General features: G+C 38.0%; 2 protein-coding genes across 2 annotated transcripts; one reads left to right on the top strand and one right to left on the bottom strand.

The window, feature by feature from the left end:
* The first annotated feature begins 21 nt into the window (after nucleotides 1-21).
* On the top strand, nucleotides 22-22,132 carry LOC119444822 (nucleolin-like). Its single transcript, XM_037709164.1, has 5 exons — nucleotides 22-118; nucleotides 665-1,051; nucleotides 10,994-11,380; nucleotides 21,323-21,709; nucleotides 22,080-22,132. Exons 1-5 carry the CDS (start codon nucleotides 22-24, stop codon nucleotides 22,130-22,132), a joined length of 1,311 nt encoding a protein of 436 aa, XP_037565092.1.
* A 250-nt stretch (nucleotides 22,133-22,382) lies between these two features.
* Nucleotides 22,383-23,336, bottom strand: LOC119444821 (baculoviral IAP repeat-containing protein 7-like). The gene has a single exon (XM_037709163.2). The coding sequence runs from the start codon at nucleotides 23,334-23,336 to the stop codon at nucleotides 22,383-22,385; it is 954 nt and encodes a 317-aa protein (XP_037565091.2).
* Nucleotides 23,337-26,273: the final 2,937 nt, after the last annotated feature.

Here is a 26,273-nt window from a genome sequence, read left to right as displayed (position 1 = left end):
CACGCATACGAATGTTCAGGAATGGACATCAAGTTTCCTTGCTTTCACGAACACACTCTCATGTTATCAGCCGAGAAAGAGAGAAGTGAAGAAGCTGCTATATCTGCAACCAGCACTGGTACTGATATATATGATGATACTGGAAAGGATGACACGAATAAGAGAAAGAGAAGTGGAGAACTTACTGTATCTACAGCCAGTAAGGAACGAACGAATAAGAGAAAGAGAAATGAAGCAGATGAAGATACAATCAAAGAACAATATGAAACTGACATAGTGCTTGCTTTAGCACGAGCAGAAGGTGATCGAACATTTCTTGATCGTATAACTAACGTTTGCAACTTATTCATGCTCTACATGCATGGAACACACTTGACATTTCGTTATATAGAACTGCCAAATACATTCATGCTCACCTATATCTTGGATACATACTTTGGAAATAGTATGAATTTCTGGGTGGATTTCAGAGCGGTTAATGGGTTACAAATGAGGAATCTATTACTATTAGAGCTTGCTCGTACGTGTGAAAGCAAACGCTACATGCATAGAGCGTTATATTATACACAGTATGCAAAATATCCGTATTTTCATTCTGATGACGAAGAAGATGATGTAGAAACAAGAAATGCTGATCATTCATTGAATGAATACATTATTGAAGACCTTGCCGATGAAGACGATGAAGAGACTGAAGAAGAAGAGTATGTTGAAGAAACGGATGATGAAGCAAGAGAGCAAGAGGTGGATCAACCAGATCAAGCTGCTGCCGAAGAAACGGACGATGTGCGAGTGCAAGCTGCTGCCGAAGAAACGGACGATGTGCGAGTGCAAGCTGCTGCCGAAGAAACGGACGATGTGCGAGTGCAAGCTGCTGCCGAAGAAACGAACGATGTGGGAGTGCAAGCTGCTGCCGAAGAAACGGACGATGAAGCAAGAGAGCAAGACGTTGAGGTGGATACAGATCAAGCTGCTGCCGAAGAAACGAACGATGTGGGAGTGCAAGCTGCTGCCGAGATGGGACACGGATCAGTCAATCAAGAGGGACAAAGTACCATTCCTATTACCGACTATGACAGTGATAACGATAATCCACCCAGTAAAAAAATTATGTATGCTTCTTTTCATAACGCCAAGTGGAATAGAAATTTACACTGTAATGACAGTGATATTGAAGGAATACCTCCAGCTGATATAACTGTACATCGCCCATTGGACAGCACCGGTAAACTAATGGCGATGACATCTGTTACTCATGAGGACTATGTTCTGCACGAAAAAATACCAGATATGGTACTAAGTGACGTTTCAAGATTATTATTAGTCTTGGAAAAACGGCCTTTTGTGCCAGTACCACCGAGCTCAAAAAATACCGAGCTCAAAATTAGAAACACTAGATATGATATTTAATAATAGCGTTGTTATTACAAAATTTGATTATTGGACTATTGCATCGACAATATTGATATTATTTTTCTTAGCGAGTTCAAATAACGCATAATTTGGAACGCGCACATGCAATTCTTCTAATTTCTTGAATTCCTTTAACATATATTCCAAGGGGTCACGTGCTAATGAAAATTTTTCTGTACTTCTTTCATCGTGAAATTGTGGATAATCTCCTCGTGCGTGACACCATTTAACTGAGATACGTCGTATTGTTTCAGGATTTAATTTCGATGCAATAGTCCAATAATCAAATTTTGTAATAACAACGCTATTATTAAATATCATATCTAGTGTTTCTAATTTTGAGCTCGGTATTTTTTCCATTAATTTAGTCATAAAAAAACAGCGATACATATTTCCAACTGACTGTATCATTGTCCATACCGAAAATTGCATGAACATAAACATGAGTGTTAGACTTTTTAAGGACTTGCATGCAGCAAGACCAGTACTGTTACATAACAAAAGCAAGACATTGTCTTCTGAAATAACTATGTCAATTCTTGTAAGTACTTCAGCATTTAATGAAAGTAAATGCATAAAGGCATCAAACAATTTGAAACGTTGATAAGGTTCATGTGATAGTGTAGTGTTTGATGCAGTGTTCAATGTGGAATCTTCACTGTATAATTGGGCCAATACTGAATCCTGCATGCCCATAACCCGCTTAATACGTAAGCAATCTAAAAACCAAGGCATACGGTATTTAAACATAACAGTATCTGTATTAACACAATAGGTTTGCAGTGCTGCTTTAACAGTATCCATTATGCACGACTTATGCTCTGTTATCTCAGGAAATATACCACTTACAGATGAGTGGATTGTTTTTATGCGCTGTCCGTGTATATACAAAAACGCAAGAAAATCAAAGGAACTACTATGCAAATAAGAATGTCGTTTGTCAAAACAATTGCCAAAACACACTCTGGGTAGCGCGCTTATTTTCAATGTTAAGCCGGTCGTTGGATTAATAAATACTAAAAAACTTGTGAAACGTTTGTTCCAAAATTGGAGATGCTGTTCTGTCAAATCAACAGCAGTCTTTTGGATTTCAAGTAATGGCATACATGGGATGCTTGCCATCTCAGCACGTAACTTGTGGTATGCTCTTCCATATTGCATTGTAAGTTCGTGTAGACTGGTAGCATTACATGTGTTGTAGTTTGTCAAATATGACAATACGCTCACCATTCGTGTACCAAATTCTAAATCCTCCATGGCACTTGGTCCAAGAACGTCTTGTGCTGTAGCAATCATTTCTTCAGGAAGATTACTCGCCTTCACGAGTGCTTCTGAAACACCGTGTAGCATGCTGGTACGTTGCATCTTGACTGAGAGTATTGTCGACTAGCAACAGCGGATGGAAGAACCTTGGTTGCTGGTAGCAGTGGATACAACACTTCACGGTTTCCGATTTGGAAGAAGCATGCATGGAAGAGAGCAAAGACGATATTATATAGGCACATCTGTGCCGCGTTAGCGGGTTTACGAGAGAAAGACGATATTATATAGGCCCATCTGTGCCGCATCAGCGCGGAATTTTTCTTTCTAGTTTCATGAGGAGTGCAAGTGGTGATATCTAATACTGTGCATACATGTGCATAAGTGCTTTGTTTTATCAAGGAGCGTGTGTGGTGTCAGTGAATGTGTGCGTAGGTCTTTTTTTATCGGAGCGCGTATAAGAATGCTGTGTTGTGCTTTTAAGGAGCGCGGCAGGAAAAATGTACTGCATTTGCAAACGGTGTTCGGTATACATATGATACGGTGCTTCTAGGAAAGTGAGATATGATAAAAGTTCTTGGAAGCGTGGTCGGGGATGCACTTAGACTCATGCGTTAGAAATAATATGTGCAATATGATATATTACCGATAAAAACGAAGGACTCTCGGTGCTTGTGCTCTTAAGCGTTGACTTATCGGAAACGCTGTATTATCCCTGAGAGTCGTTTATCGCAACCGTACTTAAAAAGGGAATCATTTCAATGATGACGTTACATACTCTCCGCTTGCTTGCAGGGGAGGGGGTTACTCGGACATATTTATCTGGAGCGCTCGGGTATCGTGTGGCTGGGCTGCTCATTGTCGTCACTTGCACGACAATAAGATGCCGAGAGAACAACGGCACAGAGAGGTGGTCGAGTTAGAACTCCTAACTGATTTATGTCGTGAGATTAGACTGTTGGAGCCACAGTTGAATTCAGTGTCAGAACTTTTATCAAGTTTATCATTATATGAAACCATGTATTACCAATATGTTTTTGGAGAAGTTGTTGTTCAAGGATGTGAAGAAATACCACATTTATGTCCGTATGCGAGTAGAAGTAGTTTACCCATTTGGAATCAAATCCTAATGTACGTAAGCGTACAGGTCGACTGGATGGATATAGATATGATTCGTTTGGAACCGATAATCAAGCTGTATTTAGTCAATCGACCATTGAGTGTATGTAGCAAGAAGATGGAGCGAGTTGCTGGTGTTGCAATGTATATTTTCCTTAAGCACTATGGACTTCTTGTGAAGGAAATTCTAGTGGATGGCTGGTGTTCAAGCACTTCAATGGAGAGTCTGGTGTCTTCCATGAACACACTTTCATTAATTGGAAAACGGTGCAAGTGTGTCAATACTGTGATTATTGACCAGATGCCATGTGAACATATCTCTCGAAATGTTTATGCCATTTTACTCAACATGTGCTCAAGAGACTGCCTGAAATTGCTTTATGTACGGCAAGACCCTTTCCTCAATCTGAAGAAGATCCTGCATATGCGCAACTCTCCACTGCAACGCCCACCATCGGCATTAAGTAATACCAAGATGCGAAAATTACTATCAGTGCTCAAGATCCTCAATACTTCAGGTAAGAACCAATAATTTTATTTATTGAAAAAGTAAATGTTGCGTGTATTCAGTACTAAAAATGAATCGTGTACAGATAGTTAGGGATTATGACAATAGAACTACAGATGCTTTCTTTATTAGAAATAGGTAAAATTTTTAATGCTTACTTTATCACCAAACAATAGTAAAAATTATTTCTATTTTTTTCCAGAAAGAGACCAAAATGTTGCCATCATCACAGTCCGCATTGGGATTCTTGGATCTACAGTGACCGAGATGATGCTAGAAGGGGACAAGTACATACTGTCTTCAGTTGTTTCTTCATTAGAGAAATCATCAAGTGTATTTGAAACAATGAAAGACGATGCTCCTGCAACAAGTGTTGACATTGGAGATAGCGTTAGAACATTCACAACACTTATAATGGAAATTATAACGTATATCTCTTCTGCATATTATAATAATAATTACCAAATGTTGCCAGTGAAGGTTCACATAAAATAAAACACTGATGTAATTGTTACATATTAATAAAGAATAATATGTGATTAAAGCAATATCGTTTATTTCGTGTTATTTTACTACCTCTTTATTCTTTAGTTTTCGTCTTCTTTCTCTTCTTCTTTAATTGCAGTTGTAGTGAACCATGGATCTTCATTCAAAATTGCATCATTCGAAGATGATGTACTGCGACAACTGAGCAGCAACGAATCCAAATTGTTTAACAAACGAACATTATTTCCAGCATTATCCTTTATAAACTGCCATTGCTCATCTCTGGATGCATATGGATTAATGCTGGTGATGGCTTTAATTATTTGATCTCCATCTAAAATATTACGAGCCACAATAGTCCCTATACCATTTAATATACGAGGGTCTTGTTGCTCTTTGATGCCTAAGAAATGATCCACGTAGGTTCTGAGTCCGATCATACATGCTCGCTCGCTGTCGTCTGGCTTTCTTCCACTGCAAATACATTTTAAAAACACGAGTGTTTCAAAAGGTATTGGTACCACATTGTTTACATACACGTCAGTACATACTCCATCAAAAACCATACAATCGTCATGTGGTATTGCATGTAGAATTGCATCCTTAGTCCATTGGTTACTTGGTGCATGATGAGTGGCTGCTGCCCATCCTAGTCTGTCTTGAATGAGATCATCATAATTTTGATACACTCTACCACCCTTTCCACCATAATAGTAACTTGTATCGAGTGAGTGGAAGTTTGTGGTTTTTTGTTTTTTTAACGTGTGGAGCGCCAACTTTCTCCCTGCACCCACTACAGAGACTGCCTCGAAACAGTGGGCACTATATTGAGTAGAAATGTATATGTACACGGTTGTGGTCACGGTGGAGGTCGGTGTTCGTGAATCTAAATTTTTCTTTGCACTACCTCCAAAATAGACCAATTCATTTGCAGTGTAGTAATTGCCAAGATATGCGTTAGTTTTCGTCCACCAATTTTCAACAGTCATCGTATACGTACGATTGTAACCACTAGGTGGCTTATCCACGCTGTAGCGTACTCTGCTATCGTATAACATTCGCCCTGGATCATTAACATCCACAATGACGTATGTCGGTGCTACATGAACTTCTTTTGGGTATAAACTGGGTACTTTAATGGCTTTCTCAAACGCAGCACCAAACTGGTCATTTATGCTCATTCCTTTACCTTCCCAGAAAACAAAATGTATTTTCTGATATGATGCTGGTGTATCGGTTATACAACCCACGCTCTTGTTGCGACGTGTTACCACGGATACTTGCTTAATTATTAAGTTCAGAAAATCACGAAAGGTATGTCCTGTATCAACCACCAGTTCCTTGTCTATAAATAAACGGCTATGTTGAGAAGGTAATGCATATGTTACAAATGTGTTTATGTAAGGGGCAGATGTTTTGAAAAAGTAATATACGTTACCACTATTTGCGTGATCAACTAGCACTATAGGACTGCATGATGCAACAAAATTGAACCATACTATTCTAGCACGTCTACTGTATGTAGTAACACGGGTACCGTCAAAGCGCTTTCTGTATATGCTGTTTGGAGTAACGTTCTGCAGAACTGCATTCACAAACGGCATGTCGCTAGATGGAATCGTGTATGGAACGTGCACACACTTCAATCTTTTAATCATTCCAACGTAAGCTTCATAACCAAATCTAATCATATGTGCAATAACCTTATATTCTCTTTTAGTCATGGTATATCGATCCATAAGTTCCAAATTAGGATGAATAGTGCTAAATATACACTCATTCAACACTCCAACTAGCAGTTCTCTATCACATGTAAATGAACGAGTGGCAACGCAGCACGTGACATAATTCGAATCTACAGCCATATTGGAATCTAATCCGATTATACATGCATTATCGGACAACATAGAAATCACCACACCCTGGGTAACTACTTGATTCACCATATGTGGTGGGTCAACATTGAGAGATGAAAGTAATGACGAAGGAGTGCTATCGGATGAAATAAACATGTCAAAATATTTCATTGTAGCCTTCTCTATTCCTCTGCGCAACATCATCCATATACTTTGATATTGTTGGTGTTGTAATTCTTCTCTGTATGTATCTGCATTGATTTCTTCATCTTCATATTCATCTTCCTCTTCATCTTCTTTATCTTCTTCATAATTCTCCTCACACTCTTTTGCATTATTCTCATCATCTTCATTATCCTCTGCATCTTCATCGCTTTCCATCAATGCTCTTAATAGATCATCGTCTGTAGAGTCTGATGATGGTATAGTGTTATGTATCGATACAGTCTGTGATCCTGGCGTCTGATGCTGATGCTGTGATTGATCAACATTTGTAGCCACAGGCGATGGTGTTGGAAATATGAACCACTCATTGACAATAACGTCCACAAGATACCTAATACCAATTAGTCGATCAGTCACAAGCCTCTTGAGTATGGAGGTGCCATATTTCATTTCAACTTCATATACAATCTTACATGTACTATCAAAATTTATATGCCCATCTTGCGTAGTTATATATTGGTAGTTATTCCTATGACCATATGAGTTGTTGGCGTATGTGAAATCCACATATATCCCAATCACCTTTTCGTGTTCACCCCACCACCACTTTGGTTTCATCATTCGTATTAAACGTTTTAGTTGCATAACAGTGTGGACATTATAAGTCTTGTACGTACCATCTGATTTTATATGGCACGAGCAAAACTCATTATTGAGATCTCCAGTCGCTATGCTTTCATTCTGAAATATCATACGAATCACATCGGATAAATTATCCATGGAATATACATACCAATTTTTAGCATCTATTGGAACAAGTTCAGAGTCCGTGACATAGATACTACTGGAATCTCGAGTTGATTTTAACATCAAATCTTCGGTAACTTGAGCAATCCTGTTTCCCATATATTTGTTTAAAACACGATAGTGGTATGAAATTGCAGAATCCGTTGTTGCTGTATTATTACCACTCACATCAGCATCATTAATTCCATCACTTCCTGATGCGGGCACTTGCTTGCTGTTTGAAGTCACAAAATACACATGATCGGCAATCACTTTCGGTTGCAGATTTGGATATTGTCGGCATAATTGCTCCACATACCAATTCCTAGTGTCTACAGATAACTTCTTGCTTATAATTTCTTCCAGCAGATACCTTCCTGAAACGTCGTAATATTCCATACACGATATCCTCTGTTGTTTGTCCCATGGATCTTTTGAAGTGTGTGATCGACATTCTTCGTCTTCTTTTTTCTCTAGTACCATCTCACATGAAGGCGATGACTGCAGCCACGTAGGAACCTTCCATCTTTCTAATAGGCCGATAACGTAATCAAGATACATCTTATCTACCTACTGATAAGATAAGAGTGCCCGCTCCACCCCTTTCATTCTATATATTACCATCATTACTAATAAAAAATGAAAAAAAAATACACTATGTTAAAATTTATGCCTGTTGACAACATTACTAAACAAAGACGTACTTTATAATACGAGAACAGCATTATAAAACACATAGAAAGAAAGGCTTTGTGCACGAGAACAGCCATTACACTAAAAAAATGCCTCCAGAATGGTATTGCTAAACGCAGTTTCGTAGAGAATGCGTACAGATGTTAAATCATTTGTGGACAGCATATATCTATTATTGAGGTGGTGCATTGTCCTACAATGACAATAATGGTATCTTTTCGTTATCACATGTGACACTTAACGTCTGCTATCAGCTATCATAACTTATCCCTTCTTTTTTAAGCAAGATAATACTTTACGTCGACTCCCTGCTGACGTCATGCACGTTGTACGGCACTGTATATAGGCTCGTCATCATACTTGCTCGTCAGCACCAAAAGCATGATGTCGCTCACATGCAAAGAGGTGTATGAAGCGACTCTCGTGAAAAGACTTTTATTAAGTGTAGGCTTGAAGCTGTGTAGAGGTAGGCTGAAAAGTATTGCTGCTCCTTATATAATAGCCACCAATGAATTACATTATCATCGTTACATGGACGATGGACTGCATTGCTTGACTACCGTGATTACTAATCACAGTAAATGCTGCATCTCATCGATGGACGTAACTCCGTACTTGCTCTCATCTAGTGCAATAGAAGAATTCGGCAAGATTCAAACCTCCAATAACATCAAGGAACTGTTTGTGCAATGTATCGACTCAAACGGACGACTACCCTGCTTGATTGCAACGTTCGACAACCTTCAGAAGCTTTGGATTCAATCTCCTGTGGTCGTGAGCGATTTTTTTTTCCAAGTATCACTGGCACCTGCAATCGCTTCTCGCCTAACGTGCATCGACTTGGATGGAATTGCTTTTGAGCATAACTACCAAGCAACTGCAATGTTATATGCGTTAAATAACGCATCTCGTCTAAAGGAGTTGTATGTGACGCTACTTGATGGAACGAAATTGGAACATGCATTCGTTGCTAACCCATGCCAACCATTCCTGCTAAACATTCGATACGTGTGCAAGGCAAGATATAATCGGCTAGGTTCTTTAATTAATAGAATCAATGAGGACAACAAACAGCAAACATGTTTCAGACTTGATTTATCTCGTACAGTAGCTCCTAACAAAGAATTTGTAATTGAAACGCTTAAAGCACTAAGACATCTAAAAGTGTCCAGTATAGTACTTTTTCAATGGATTGATACTGAAATGCCCACTCCAGATGTTAATATTTTAAATAAGACATATTCACCAATGCATTGGTCAAATCCACCTGAACACATCATGGATGTAATGGATCTGTATACATGTGATGAACTTTATAAAGCATATCATCATTTTTGTGTAGACACATGCGCGGATCACGTGCGGTTTCCTAATCACCATCATGTAACATCAAATGTAATTGCTAGTTTTATAAAGAACATGGAAAATCGCGAAAATCGTGTAGACATTAGACTGGATGTAGATATTATGAATACGCTAAGATTACAATGTTTTGGATATGTTAGATCTAAGAAATTATATATATATCATTGGTCTTGCATAGACCCCGAATATCAGCCTTCTACACTGCTACATGTGTTTATGTCGGACACAGATTCGAAAGATGATACTATATATTCAATTCCTCATTCGAATGTGACATACGAAAGTCCGTATCAATGCAGAAACGTAAAAACAGTGAATTTGCTCCATAAGACTTATTACACGGAAGTAATCCATGAAAAACGTATCGATCAAGCTGAACATTTAAACATCCAAATACCATTTTTAGTGACCATAAACATTGGCATCTGTATTCGAGAAATGATTCTTATTGACGGAATTATGTATATATACAGTCATAATAAGAAAGAGTATACCCCCCACGTACTACAGTTTGTGGACTATAACTGTATCAATATGCGCAAGTATAGCATATATTGTTTATCACCTATTTTATGGTACATTGCAAACTCCATAAACAAAGCACCGATGGAAATGTATACATTGCTGCAACCAAATAGAATAATCGAGAACGTAGCTTCACAGGTAAAATTCGCTGCACACGCATACGAATGTTCAGGAATGGACATCAAGTTTCCTTGCTTTCACGAACACACTCTCATGTTATCAGCCGAGAAAGAGAGAAGTGAAGAAGCTGCTATATCTGCAACCAGCACTGGTACTGATATATATGATGATACTGGAAAGGATGACACGAATAAGAGAAAGAGAAGTGGAGAACTTACTGTATCTACAGCCAGTAAGGAACGAACGAATAAGAGAAAGAGAAATGAAGCAGATGAAGATACAATCAAAGAACAATATGAAACTGACATAGTGCTTGCTTTAGCACGAGCAGAAGGTGATCGAACATTTCTTGATCGTATAACTAACGTTTGCAACTTATTCATGCTCTACATGCATGGAACACACTTGACATTTCGTTATATAGAACTGCCAAATACATTCATGCTCACCTATATCTTGGATACATACTTTGGAAATAGTATGAATTTCTGGGTGGATTTCAGAGCGGTTAATGGGTTACAAATGAGGAATCTATTACTATTAGAGCTTGCTCGTACGTGTGAAAGCAAACGCTACATGCATAGAGCGTTATATTATACACAGTATGCAAAATATCCGTATTTTCATTCTGATGACGAAGAAGATGATGTAGAAACAAGAAATGCTGATCATTCATTGAATGAATACATTATTGAAGACCTTGCCGATGAAGACGATGAAGAGACTGAAGAAGAAGAGTATGTTGAAGAAACGGATGATGAAGCAAGAGAGCAAGAGGTGGATCAACCAGATCAAGCTGCTGCCGAAGAAACGGACGATGTGCGAGTGCAAGCTGCTGCCGAAGAAACGGACGATGTGCGAGTGCAAGCTGCTGCCGAAGAAACGGACGATGTGCGAGTGCAAGCTGCTGCCGAAGAAACGAACGATGTGGGAGTGCAAGCTGCTGCCGAAGAAACGGACGATGAAGCAAGAGAGCAAGACGTTGAGGTGGATACAGATCAAGCTGCTGCCGAAGAAACGAACGATGTGGGAGTGCAAGCTGCTGCCGAGATGGGACACGGATCAGTCAATCAAGAGGGACAAAGTACCATTCCTATTACCGACTATGACAGTGATAACGATAATCCACCCAGTAAAAAAATTATGTATGCTTCTTTTCATAACGCCAAGTGGAATAGAAATTTACACTGTAATGACAGTGATATTGAAGGAATACCTCCAGCTGATATAACTGTACATCGCCCATTGGACAGCACCGGTAAACTAATGGCGATGACATCTGTTACTCATGAGGACTATGTTCTGCACGAAAAAATACCAGATATGGTACTAAGTGACGTTTCAAGATTATTATTAGTCTTGGAAAAACGGCCTTTTGTGCCAGTACCACCGAGCTCAAAAAATACCGAGCTCAAAATTAGAAACACTAGATATGATATTTAATAATAGCGTTGTTATTACAAAATTTGATTATTGGACTATTGCATCGACAATATTGATATTATTTTTCTTAGCGAGTTCAAATAACGCATAATTTGGAACGCGCACATGCAATTCTTCTAATTTCTTGAATTCCTTTAACATATATTCCAAGGGGTCACGTGCTAATGAAAATTTTTCTGTACTTCTTTCATCGTGAAATTGTGGATAATCTCCTCGTGCGTGACACCATTTAACTGAGATACGTCGTATTGTTTCAGGATTTAATTTCGATGCAATAGTCCAATAATCAAATTTTGTAATAACAACGCTATTATTAAATATCATATCTAGTGTTTCTAATTTTGAGCTCGGTATTTTTTCCATTAATTTAGTCATAAAAAAACAGCGATACATATTTCCAACTGACTGTATCATTGTCCATACCGAAAATTGCATGAACATAAACATGAGTGTTAGACTTTTTAAGGACTTGCATGCAGCAAGACCAGTACTGTTACATAACAAAAGCAAGACATTGTCTTCTGAAATAACTATGTCAATTCTTGTAAGTACTTCAGCATTTAATGAAAGTAAATGCATAAAGGCATCAAACAATTTGAAACGTTGATAAGGTTCATGTGATAGTGTAGTGTTTGATGCAGTGTTCAATGTGGAATCTTCACTGTATAATTGGGCCAATACTGAATCCTGCATGCCCATAACCCGCTTAATACGTAAGCAATCTAAAAACCAAGGCATACGGTATTTAAACATAACAGTATCTGTATTAACACAATAGGTTTGCAGTGCTGCTTTAACAGTATCCATTATGCACGACTTATGCTCTGTTATCTCAGGAAATATACCACTTACAGATGAGTGGATTGTTTTTATGCGCTGTCCGTGTATATACAAAAACGCAAGAAAATCAAAGGAACTACTATGCAAATAAGAATGTCGTTTGTCAAAACAATTGCCAAAACACACTCTGGGTAGCGCGCTTATTTTCAATGTTAAGCCGGTCGTTGGATTAATAAATACTAAAAAACTTGTGAAACGTTTGTTCCAAAATTGGAGATGCTGTTCTGTCAAATCAACAGCAGTCTTTTGGATTTCAAGTAATGGCATACATGGGATGCTTGCCATCTCAGCACGTAACTTGTGGTATGCTCTTCCATATTGCATTGTAAGTTCGTGTAGACTGGTAGCATTACATGTGTTGTAGTTTGTCAAATATGACAATACGCTCACCATTCGTGTACCAAATTCTAAATCCTCCATGGCACTTGGTCCAAGAACGTCTTGTGCTGTAGCAATCATTTCTTCAGGAAGATTACTCGCCTTCACGAGTGCTTCTGAAACACCGTGTAGCATGCTGGTACGTTGCATCTTGACTGAGAGTATTGTCGACTAGCAACAGCGGATGGAAGAACCTTGGTTGCTGGTAGCAGTGGATACAACACTTCACGGTTTCCGATTTGGAAGAAGCATGCATGGAAGAGAGCAAAGACGATATTATATAGGCACATCTGTGCCGCGTTAGCGGGTTTACGAGAGAAAGACGATATTATATAGGCCCATCTGTGCCGCATCAGCGCGGAATTTTTCTTTCTAGTTTCATGAGGAGTGCAAGTGGTGATATCTAATACTGTGCATACATGTGCATAAGTGCTTTGTTTTATCAAGGAGCGTGTGTGGTGTCAGTGAATGTGTGCGTAGGTCTTTTTTTATCGGAGCGCGTATAAGAATGCTGTGTTGTGCTTTTAAGGAGCGCGGCAGGAAAAATGTACTGCATTTGCAAACGGTGTTCGGTATACATATGATACGGTGCTTCTAGGAAAGTGAGATATGATAAAAGTTCTTGGAAGCGTGGTCGGGGATGCACTTAGACTCATGCGTTAGAAATAATATGTGCAATATGATATATTACCGATAAAAACGAAGGACTCTCGGTGCTTGTGCTCTTAAGCGTTGACTTATCGGAAACGCTGTATTATCCCTGAGAGTCGTTTATCGCAACCGTACTTAAAAAGGGAATCATTTCAATGATGACGTTACATACTCTCCGCTTGCTTGCAGGGGAGGGGGTTACTCGGACATATTTATCTGGAGCGCTCGGGTATCGTGTGGCTGGGCTGCTCATTGTCGTCACTTGCACGACAATAAGATGCCGAGAGAACAACGGCACAGAGAGGTGGTCGAGTTAGAACTCCTAACTGATTTATGTCGTGAGATTAGACTGTTGGAGCCACAGTTGAATTCAGTGTCAGAACTTTTATCAAGTTTATCATTATATGAAACCATGTATTACCAATATGTTTTTGGAGAAGTTGTTGTTCAAGGATGTGAAGAAATACCACATTTATGTCCGTATGCGAGTAGAAGTAGTTTACCCATTTGGAATCAAATCCTAATGTACGTAAGCGTACAGGTCGACTGGATGGATATAGATATGATTCGTTTGGAACCGATAATCAAGCTGTATTTAGTCAATCGACCATTGAGTGTATGTAGCAAGAAGATGGAGCGAGTTGCTGGTGTTGCAATGTATATTTTCCTTAAGCACTATGGACTTCTTGTGAAGGAAATTCTAGTGGATGGCTGGTGTTCAAGCACTTCAATGGAGAGTCTGGTGTCTTCCATGAACACACTTTCATTAATTGGAAAACGGTGCAAGTGTGTCAATACTGTGATTATTGACCAGATGCCATGTGAACATATCTCTCGAAATGTTTATGCCATTTTACTCAACATGTGCTCAAGAGACTGCCTGAAATTGCTTTATGTACGGCAAGACCCTTTCCTCAATCTGAAGAAGATCCTGCATATGCGCAACTCTCCACTGCAACGCCCACCATCGGCATTAAGTAATACCAAGATGCGAAAATTACTATCAGTGCTCAAGATCCTCAATACTTCAGGTAAGAACCAATAATTTTATTTATTGAAAAAGTAAATGTTGCGTGTATTCAGTACTAAAAATGAATCGTGTACAGATAGTTAGGGATTATGACAATAGAACTACAGATGCTTTCTTTATTAGAAATAGGTAAAATTTTTAATGCTTACTTTATCACCAAACAATAGTAAAAATTATTTCTATTTTTTTCCAGAAAGAGACCAAAATGTTGCCATCATCACAGTCCGCATTGGGATTCTTGGATCTACAGTGACCGAGATGATGCTAGAAGGGGACAAGTACATACTGTCTTCAGTTGTTTCTTCATTAGAGAAATCATCAAGTGTATTTGAAACAATGAAAGACGATGCTCCTGCAACAAGTGTTGACATTGGAGATAGCGTTAGAACATTCACAACACTTATAATGGAAATTATAACGTATATCTCTTCTGCATATTATAATAATAATTACCAAATGTTGCCAGTGAAGGTTCACATAAAATAAAACACTGATGTAATTGTTACATATTAATAAAGAATAATATGTGATTAAAGCAATATCGTTTATTTCGTGTTATTTTACTACCTCTTTATTCTTTAGTTTTCGTCTTCTTTCTCTTCTTCTTTAATTGCAGTTGTAGTGAACCATGGATCTTCATTCAAAATTGCATCATTCGAAGATGATGTACTGCGACAACTGAGCAGCAACGAATCCAAATTGTTTAACAAACGAACATTATTTCCAGCATTATCCTTTATAAACTGCCATTGCTCATCTCTGGATGCATATGGATTAATGCTGGTGATGGCTTTAATTATTTGATCTCCATCTAAAATATTACGAGCCACAATAGTCCCTATACCATTTAATATACGAGGGTCTTGTTGCTCTTTGATGCCTAAGAAATGATCCACGTAGGTTCTGAGTCCGATCATACATGCTCGCTCGCTGTCGTCTGGCTTTCTTCCACTGCAAATACATTTTAAAAACACGAGTGTTTCAAAAGGTATTGGTACCACATTGTTTACATACACGTCAGTACATACTCCATCAAAAACCATACAATCGTCATGTGGTATTGCATGTAGAATTGCATCCTTAGTCCATTGGTTACTTGGTGCATGATGAGTGGCTGCTGCCCATCCTAGTCTGTCTTGAATGAGATCATCATAATTTTGATACACTCTACCACCCTTTCCACCATAATAGTAACTTGTATCGAGTGAGTGGAAGTTTGTGGTTTTTTGTTTTTTTAACGTGTGGAGCGCCAACTTTCTCCCTGCACCCACTACAGAGACTGCCTCGAAACAGTGGGCACTATATTGAGTAGAAATGTATATGTACACGGTTGTGGTCACGGTGGAGGTCGGTGTTCGTGAATCTAAATTTTTCTTTGCACTACCTCCAAAATAGACCAATTCATTTGCAGTGTAGTAATTGCCAAGATATGCGTTAGTTTTCGTCCACCAATTTTCAACAGTCATCGTATACGTACGATTGTAACCACTAGGTGGCTTATCCACGCTGTAGCGTACTCTGCTATCGTATAACATTCGCCCTGGATCATTAACATCCACAATGACGTATGTCGGTGCTACATGAACTTCTTTTGGGTATAAACTGGGTACTTTAATGGCTTTCTCAAACGCAGCACCAAACTGGTCATTTATGCTCATTCCTTTACCTTCCCAGAAAACAAAATGTATTTTCTGATATGATGCTGGTGTATCGGTTATACAACCCACGCTCTTGTTGCGACGTGTTACCACGGATACTTGCTTAATTATTAAGTTCAGAAAATCACGAAAGGTATGTCCTGTATCAACCACCAGTTCCTTGTCTATAAATAAACGGCTATGTTGAGAAGGTAATGCATATGTTACAAATGTGTTTATGTAAGGGGCAGATGTTTTGAAAAAGTAATATACGTTACCACTATTTGCGTGATCAACTAGCACTATAGGACTGCATGATGCAACAAAATTGAACCATACTATTCTAGCACGTCTACTGTATGTAGTAACACGGGTACCGTCAAAGCGCTTTCTGTATATGCTGTTTGGAGTAACGTTCTGCAGAACTGCATTCACAAACGGCATGTCGCTAGATGGAATCGTGTATGGAACGTGCACACACTTCAATCTTTTAATCATTCCAACGTAAGCTTCATAACCAAATCTAATCATATGTGCAATAACCTTATATTCTCTTTTAGTCATGGTATATCGATCCATAAGTTCCAAATTAGGATGAATAGTGCTAAATATACACTCATTCAACACTCCAACTAGCAGTTCTCTATCACATGTAAATGAACGAGTGGCAACGCAGCACGTGACATAATTCGAATCTACAGCCATATTGGAATCTAATCCGATTATACATGCATTATCGGACAACATAGAAATCACCACACCCTGGGTAACTACTTGATTCACCATATGTGGTGGGTCAACATTGAGAGATGAAAGTAATGACGAAGGAGTGCTATCGGATGAAATAAACATGTCAAAATATTTCATTGTAGCCTTCTCTATTCCTCTGCGCAACATCATCCATATACTTTGATATTGTTGGTGTTGTAATTCTTCTCTGTATGTATCTGCATTGATTTCTTCATCTTCATATTCATCTTCCTCTTCATCTTCTTTATCTTCTTCATAATTCTCCTCACACTCTTTTGCATTATTCTCATCATCTTCATTATCCTCTGCATCTTCATCGCTTTCCATCAATGCTCTTAATAGATCATCGTCTGTAGAGTCTGATGATGGTATAGTGTTATGTATCGATACAGTCTGTGATCCTGGCGTCTGATGCTGATGCTGTGATTGATCAACATTTGTAGCCACAGGCGATGGTGTTGGAAATATGAACCACTCATTGACAATAACGTCCACAAGATACCTAATACCAATTAGTCGATCAGTCACAAGCCTCTTGAGTATGGAGGTGCCATATTTCATTTCAACTTCATATACAATCTTACATGTACTATCAAAATTTATATGCCCATCTTGCGTAGTTATATATTGGTAGTTATTCCTATGACCATATGAGTTGTTGGCGTATGTGAAATCCACATATATCCCAATCACCTTTTCGTGTTCACCCCACCACCACTTTGGTTTCATCATTCGTATTAAACGTTTTAGTTGCATAACAGTGTGGACATTATAAGTCTTGTACGTACCATCTGATTTTATATGGCACGAGCAAAACTCATTATTGAGATCTCCAGTCGCTATGCTTTCATTCTGAAATATCATACGAATCACATCGGATAAATTATCCATGGAATATACATACCAATTTTTAGCATCTATTGGAACAAGTTCAGAGTCCGTGACATAGATACTACTGGAATCTCGAGTTGATTTTAACATCAAATCTTCGGTAACTTGAGCAATCCTGTTTCCCATATATTTGTTTAAAACACGATAGTGGTATGAAATTGCAGAATCCGTTGTTGCTGTATTATTACCACTCACATCAGCATCATTAATTCCATCACTTTCTGATGCGGGCACTTGCTTGCTGTTTGAAGTCACAAAATACACATGATCGGCAATCACTTTCGGTTGCAGATTTGGATATTGTCGGCATAATTGCTCCACATACCAATTCCTAGTGTCTACAGATAACTTCTTGCTTATAATTTCTTCCAGCAGATACCTTCCTGAAACGTCGTAATATTCCATACACGATATCCTCTGTTGTTTGTCCCATGGATCTTTTGAAGTGTGTGATCGACATTCTTCGTCTTCTTTTTTCTCTAGTACCATCTCACATGAAGGCGATGACTGCAGCCACGTAGGAACCTTCCATCTTTCTAATAGGCCGATAACGTAATCAAGATACATCTTATCTACCTACTGATAAGATAAGAGTGCCCGCTCCACCCCTTTCATTCTATATATTACCATCATTACTAATAAAAAATGAAAAAAAAATACACTATGTTAAAATTTATGCCTGTTGACAACATTACTAAACAAAGACGTACTTTATAATACGAGAACAGCATTATAAAACACATAGAAAGAAAGGCTTTGTGCACGAGAACAGCCATTACACTAAAAAAATGCCTCCAGAATGGTATTGCTAAACGCAGTTTCGTAGAGAATGCGTACAGATGTTAAATCATTTGTGGACAGCATATATCTATTATTGAGGTGGTGCATTGTCCTACAATGACAATAATGGTATCTTTTCGTTATCACATGTGACACTTAACGTCTGCTATCAGCTATCATAACTTATCCCTTCTTTTTTAAGCAAGATAATACTTTACGTCGACTCCCTGCTGACGTCATGCACGTTGTACGGCACTGTATATAGGCTCGTCATCATACTTGCTCGTCAGCACCAAAAGCATGATGTCGCTCACATGCAAAGAGGTGTATGAAGCGACTCTCGTGAAAAGACTTTTATTAAGTGTAGGCTTGAAGCTGTGTAGAGGTAGGCTGAAAAGTATTGCTGCTCCTTATATAATAGCCACCAATGAATTACATTATCATCGTTACATGGACGATGGACTGCATTGCTTGACTACCGTGATTACTAATCACAGTAAATGCTGCATCTCATCGATGGACGTAACTCCGTACTTGCTCTCATCTAGTGCAATAGAAGAATTCGGCAAGATTCAAACCTCCAATAACATCAAGGAACTGTTTGTGCAATGTATCGACTCAAACGGACGACTACCCTGCTTGATTGCAACGTTCGACAACCTTCAGAAGCTTTGGATTCAATCTCCTGTGGTCGTGAGCGATTTTTTTTTCCAAGTATCACTGGCACCTGCAATCGCTTCTCGCCTAACGTGCATCGACTTGGATGGAATTGCTTTTGAGCATAACTACCAAGCAACTGCAATGTTATATGCGTTAAATAACGCATCTCGTCTAAAGGAGTTGTATGTGACGCTACTTGATGGAACGAAATTGGAACATGCATTCGTTGCTAACCCATGCCAACCATTCCTGCTAAACATTCGATACGTGTGCAAGGCAAGATATAATCGGCTAGGTTCTTTAATTAATAGAATCAATGAGGACAACAAACAGCAAACATGTTTCAGACTTGATTTATCTCGTACAGTAGCTCCTAACAAAGAATTTGTAATTGAAACGCTTAAAGCACTAAGACATCTAAAAGTGTCCAGTATAGTACTTTTTCAATGGATTGATACTGAAATGCCCACTCCAGATGTTAATATTTTAAATAAGACATATTCACCAATGCATTGGTCAAATCCACCTGAACACATCATGGATGTAATGGATCTGTATACATGTGATGAACTTTATAAAGCATATCATCATTTTTGTGTAGACACATGCGCGGATCACGTGCGGTTTCCTAATCACCATCATGTAACATCAAATGTAATTGCTAGTTTTATAAAGAACATGGAAAATCGCGAAAATCGTGTAGACATTAGACTGGATGTAGATATTATGAATACGCTAAGATTACAATGTTTTGGATATGTTAGATCTAAGAAATTATATATATATCATTGGTCTTGCATAGACCCCGAATATCAGCCTTCTACACTGCTACATGTGTTTATGTCGGACACAGATTCGAAAGATGATACTATATATTCAATTCCTCATTCGAATGTGACATACGAAAGTCCGTATCAATGCAGAAACGTAAAAACAGTGAATTTGCTCCATAAGACTTATTACACGGAAGTAATCCATGAAAAACGTATCGATCAAGCTGAACATTTAAACATCCAAATACCATTTTTAGTGACCATAAACATTGGCATCTGTATTCGAGAAATGATTCTTATTGACGGAATTATGTATATATACAGTCATAATAAGAAAGAGTATACCCCCCACGTACTACAGTTTGTGGACTATAACTGTATCAATATGCGCAAGTATAGCATATATTGTTTATCACCTATTTTATGGTACATTGCAAACTCCATAAACAAAGCACCGATGGAAATGTATACATTGCTGCAACCAAATAGAATAATCGAGAACGTAGCTTCACAGGTAAAATTCGCTGCACACGCATACGAATGTTCAGGAATGGACATCAAGTTTCCTTGCTTTCACGAACACACTCTCATGTTATCAGCCGAGAAAGAGAGAAGTGAAGAAGCTGCTATATCTGCAACCAGCACTGGTACTGATATATATGATGATACTGGAAAGGATGACACGAATAAGAGAAAGAGAAGTGGAGAACTTACTGTATCTACAGCCAGTAAGGAACGAACGAATAAGAGAAAGAGAAATGAAGCAGATGAAGATACAATCAAAGAACAATATGAAACTGACATAGTGCTTGCTTTAGCACGAGCAGAAGGTGATCGAACATTTCTTGATCGTATAACTAACGTTTGCAACTTATTCATGCTCTACATGCATGGAACACACTTGACATTTCGTTATATAGAACTGCCAAATACATTCATGCTCACCTATATCTTGGATACATACTTTGGAAATAGTATGAATTTCTGGGTGGATTTCAGAGCGGTTAATGGGTTACAAATGAGGAATCTATTACTATTAGAGCTTGCTCGTACGTGTGAAAGCAAACGCTACATGCATAGAGCGTTATATTATACACAGTATGCAAAATATCCGTATTTTCATTCTGATGACGAAGAAGATGATGTAGAAACAAGAAATGCTGATCATTCATTGAATGAATACATTATTGAAGACCTTGCCGATGAAGACGATGAAGAGACTGAAGAAGAAGAGTATGTTGAAGAAACGGATGATGAAGCAAGAGAGCAAGAGGTGGATCAACCAGATCAAGCTGCTGCCGAAGAAACGGACGATGTGCGAGTGCAAGCTGCTGCCGAAGAAACGGACGATGTGCGAGTGCAAGCTGCTGCCGAAGAAACGGACGATGTGCGAGTGCAAGCTGCTGCCGAAGAAACGAACGATGTGGGAGTGCAAGCTGCTGCCGAAGAAACGGACGATGAAGCAAGAGAGCAAGACGTTGAGGTGGATACAGATCAAGCTGCTGCCGAAGAAACGAACGATGTGGGAGTGCAAGCTGCTGCCGAGATGGGACACGGATCAGTCAATCAAGAGGGACAAAGTACCATTCCTATTACCGACTATGACAGTGATAACGATAATCCACCCAGTAAAAAAATTATGTATGCTTCTTTTCATAACGCCAAGTGGAATAGAAATTTACACTGTAATGACAGTGATATTGAAGGAATACCTCCAGCTGATATAACTGTACATCGCCCATTGGACAGCACCGGTAAACTAATGGCGATGACATCTGTTACTCATGAGGACTATGTTCTGCACGAAAAAATACCAGATATGGTACTAAGTGACGTTTCAAGATTATTATTAGTCTTGGAAAAACGGCCTTTTGTGCCAGTACCACCAGGAACTTATACTTATTTGTCATGTATTACACGCACATCTACCTGTGTATGTTCCATTTGTAGTCACACGTATTAAATTTGCTTGTGTTGTCACGCTAATGAAGGACTCTGAGTAATTCTCTCCTCTTCATCTTCTGTGTAATATGACAATATGTAGACATCACAAAAATCACATAGAACATAACAGATGTTTATTCTTTTCATGTTTACTATAAAAAACACATCATTAACCACACAACATATAAGAGTGTTGTATGCTAATGAAGGGCTCTGAGTAATCCTCTCTCTCCTCTTCATCTGCTATGGAATATCACATTGTAGACATCACAAAAAAATAAAGATCATAAGTGATGTTTATTCTTGTTTCTACGATAAAAAGATTTTCATGACACCTTTAATAATATTGCGGCATATTGGACAGTTGGATAGGTTTGAAATGCATCGTATACACGTAGACATGTGCCCACAAGGTAATATTGCCATATTTGCTTCATTTTCCATGCAAACCTTACACTGCAATTTGCATGTATTCTTTTCCTCTTCATTGGCATCACTATCTTCATCACTTTTCTTATTAATAATGCCATGATAAAATTCTATTACAACTTGAAAAGCATCCTTAATAGTTGCGAAACCGCTATTTTGCACTTTCATAGTAGTCAGCAATGTAGCGTTCACATCTTTTTGCGATAGTTCCATTATTTCCATATAGTCCTTGATAGGACGTGATTCCATCCACATTATTGCTTCTGATTCATAATCAATTATAGAAGAACGGTTGCTTGGTAGTCGATGAATGGGTAGCGTCTCCTTTCCTTCTTTATCGCCATTTCGACACTTATTAACATATTGGTTACCCTTCATCATTAATATAAAATTACATAGAGGTAACCATTTAGCATGTTCTTCCCATGCAATATCTTCTGCTTTCCAATCGCATAAAGCACCGCCACAAAAATAACACTTCACCAGGTCTTCATATCCAGTGAAAAGGAAACCTGCAAGTGCAAGTGCTGAAGGAGAATAGTTATTATTCCACTTATATTTGCTAAACGTTTGCACTCTTGATTCCAATGTTGAGTATTGTGGATATAGTGGGGTTCCAACAATAGGTACTATTCCAAAAGTATCATATAAGCCGCATACATCTTGACCTCTGCATAATTCGTTGATATACGCACAGTTAGGAAAATGTTTCGCATGTTCCACTATAGGATCATCTGCGGCACACCACAACATGAGAGCTCCTTTACAGACGACACATTTCACCACATCCGTGGTTAGTTCTTGGTTCATGAAATAAAATCCAGCTCTGGCCATCGTTCTAGGCGATGGAGTCTCATGCGGCCATCCACTAGCAAATGTTCTCACCCTATTTTCTTCATAACACATACTTGCGATGTCCATATCATAGTGTTCACCCTCAAGGGGTTGATCGGGAATAACTACCGGCATAGTGTCGCTGTGTAGACACAAAGGACGGCACAGTTAGAATGAACTCGGGTGTACTTGCAGGCCTTTTTATCCTCTTCCTATCACCACCACTCCTTTAGAGTAATCTATGTTTATTCTCACTATCTACAACACTGTGAATATACCTCTGTCGTTATCTCATTTTCTTAAAAAAGCATATCCCTTCATTCTATTGACGATTAACCTCAAATCACTATATTGAAAAGAGCGCTAAGAAATACCTATACCTATATATATTGGTAACACTGGTGTTTGCACATGTGGTTTTCTATAGATAACAAATAATGTCTAGATCCACACTTCAAAAGAATGTTAAAGCGATAAATAACATTGAAGAAGATATAATAACTCGATCCATACAATCTGCTCGAGATATTACTCAACAAGCATTGATTTTAGATAAACGGTATAATGGCGATGCTGAATGTATATATCCATTAACAACCTCATTGTCCATACCTCTTGCCATTACTGAGGTACTTGTAAATTGCTCGTACCCAATGGCTTCAAGGACTCTTTATGGAGCTATAAACACTATAGTGAAACATTCAAACTTACAATTATTACAGAAATCAAACGTTTCTCACCCCCAGTGGTGGTTAAATGCTATCCAAATGCCAGATGCACATATTGCATTTAAGGCAAAACTTTATCGTGCAAAAGAAGAAAATGTAAACGAGGATGAACCAATATTTCCTTTATTTGGTGAAACTGCATCAAAATCATCATCATCGCTACACCAAATTACATTCACCAATAATAAAGAAAACATCAAATGACGGTAATGACAATATGGACACAACATAACTTGGATACAATGGATGCATACAACCAAACATGAGTTATAAAACGTTCCAACGAATCATTATACTACTGAACCATGTTTTCTCTGCTATAATCTAAACATATACAAACAAAAAGGGTGCAAAGAAGAAAATGTAAACGAGGATGAACCAATATTTCCTTTATTTGGTGTAACTGCATCAAAATCATCATCATCGCTACACCAAATTACATCATTTTCATCAATAATAAAGAAAACATCAAATGACGGTAATGACAATATGGACACAACATAACTTGGATACAATGGATGCATACAACCAAACATGAGTTATAAAACGTTCCAACGAATCATTATACTACTGAACCATGTTTTCTCTGCTATAATCTAAACATATACAAACAAAAAGGGTGCAAAGAAGAAAATGTAAACGAGGATGAACCAATATTTCCTTTATTTGGTGTAACTGCATCAAAATCATCATCGCTATATCAAATTACATCATTCACCAATAATAAAGAAAACAAATGACGGTAATGACAATATGGACACAACATAACCATGTTTTCTCTGCTGTAATCTAAACCTATACAAACAAAAAAGAAGAAGGTGCATATTTGAAACATTTTCCATAATTATAATATTTAGCCTTATCATATGTATACATATCTCGCAATATATTGTATTGCAAAATATGTTTACGACATTTCCACTTTATTGGTCTACAATCGTACATTGACATTGCGTATAATACATGGTCGATTTCTCCTTCAATAAATTTGCGATTAATAGTTCGTTTCATGGATATCATGAAACATTGCAGCATTGCCTGCTTTTGCCAATTAGATATTTGTCTTGTTTGCTGTAACACCAATGTTCTAAACCATTGTTGAGAATAATAAATTCTAGCTAGATATAACAAATCTTTCCTTTCATTCAATCCATCTGAACATGTCACAAATTTAACAACTTTCTTCATAGTAGGATGTACAATTCCATTATACACCCAAATTCCAAACCTTTCAGAAATATCCGACCATGTGTGGCTTGATAACTCACTGGTTACTGGAACATGATTAAAAAAAACGTTGTAAACCTTCAATTTTTTATCTCTAATTAATGTTCGAGTAGCTTCTTTTAAAGCTCCTCTAAAAGTGGTTGATTCCACATCAATAGAAGCAATTAGGTCAATCTCTAAAGTTCGTAAAGGCACCATATAGATAGAAAAAACATCTCTATCTTTCAGACAAGATAGTATGTCTGTTACTCCTTGTGGATATTCATCGTAATTTAATTGAATCTTTACAGCACTTGCAATAGCAAAAAGCCATCTGAAGAAATTCAGAACTACTTCTTTATCAAAAAGCTGAAAAATGCGTTTACAATCTTGTATATGCACTTCTACATTAGCTTTAATATTCTTCTCACCAACTAATTCAGTTACAAATGAGGTTGGGCGTATATCATATATGTATTGAGGATCATACAAATCATACAAGTTGAAATACATTATTGCAGTTAGTCTTGGAGGACCTGCAAAAGTACTGTTAAAGTACATAGTTCTACTGTTAGGTTTGCTGGCATTACATAATTTAAACACCAACGTGCTATTACTGTTATTGTGATTTATATCGAGTAGAGAAAATATCTCATCTTTTACTGAAATAAATTTTTCACAATCCCAATTACCATTTGGCGAAATGTCAGACGACTGAGCAGTGTGTAACAGCATATTTTTTGGCATCCCAGATTCATTCTTACAAGCATGTGTGAATATTATCTCTTTGAAACACCTCATCTCAGGAAGTTCTAATTGGTGTGTAGCTAAACATTCCCACATCCATGACTTTCCAGTAAATGGCATTTTTGTATAACCATCATGAATTTTATACATGCCCGTAGTACCATGCAATAACGTTATTGTACGAATAGTATCCATAAATGCCCCATATTTGACTAGATTGGACATAACGATTTCAAAGCCAAGCGTGTATGGCTTA

This window comes from Dermacentor silvarum, chromosome 3, assembly GCF_013339745.2.
Source record: "Dermacentor silvarum isolate Dsil-2018 chromosome 3, BIME_Dsil_1.4, whole genome shotgun sequence".
NCBI lineage: Eukaryota > Metazoa > Arthropoda > Arachnida > Ixodida > Ixodidae > Dermacentor > Dermacentor silvarum.
The sequence above is the reverse complement of the archived record's forward strand: the minus strand, read 5'-3'. Positions and strand labels throughout refer to the sequence as shown.

Coding starts and splice junctions, on each gene's coding strand:
- LOC119444821 (XM_037709163.2), bottom strand. CDS start 23,336: ATGGCCAGAGCTGGATTTTATTTCATGAACCAAGAACTAACCACGGAT.
- LOC119444822 (XM_037709164.1), top strand. CDS start 22: ATGGACATCAAGTTTCCTTGCTTTCACGAACACACTCTCATGTTATCA. Junction 119..664: donor TATATCTGCAACCAGCACTG/GTACTGATATAT, acceptor ACATTATTGAAG/ACCTTGCCGATGAAGACGAT. Junction 11,381..21,322: donor AGTCAATCAAGAGGGACAAA/GTACCATTCCTA, acceptor ACATTATTGAAG/ACCTTGCCGATGAAGACGAT.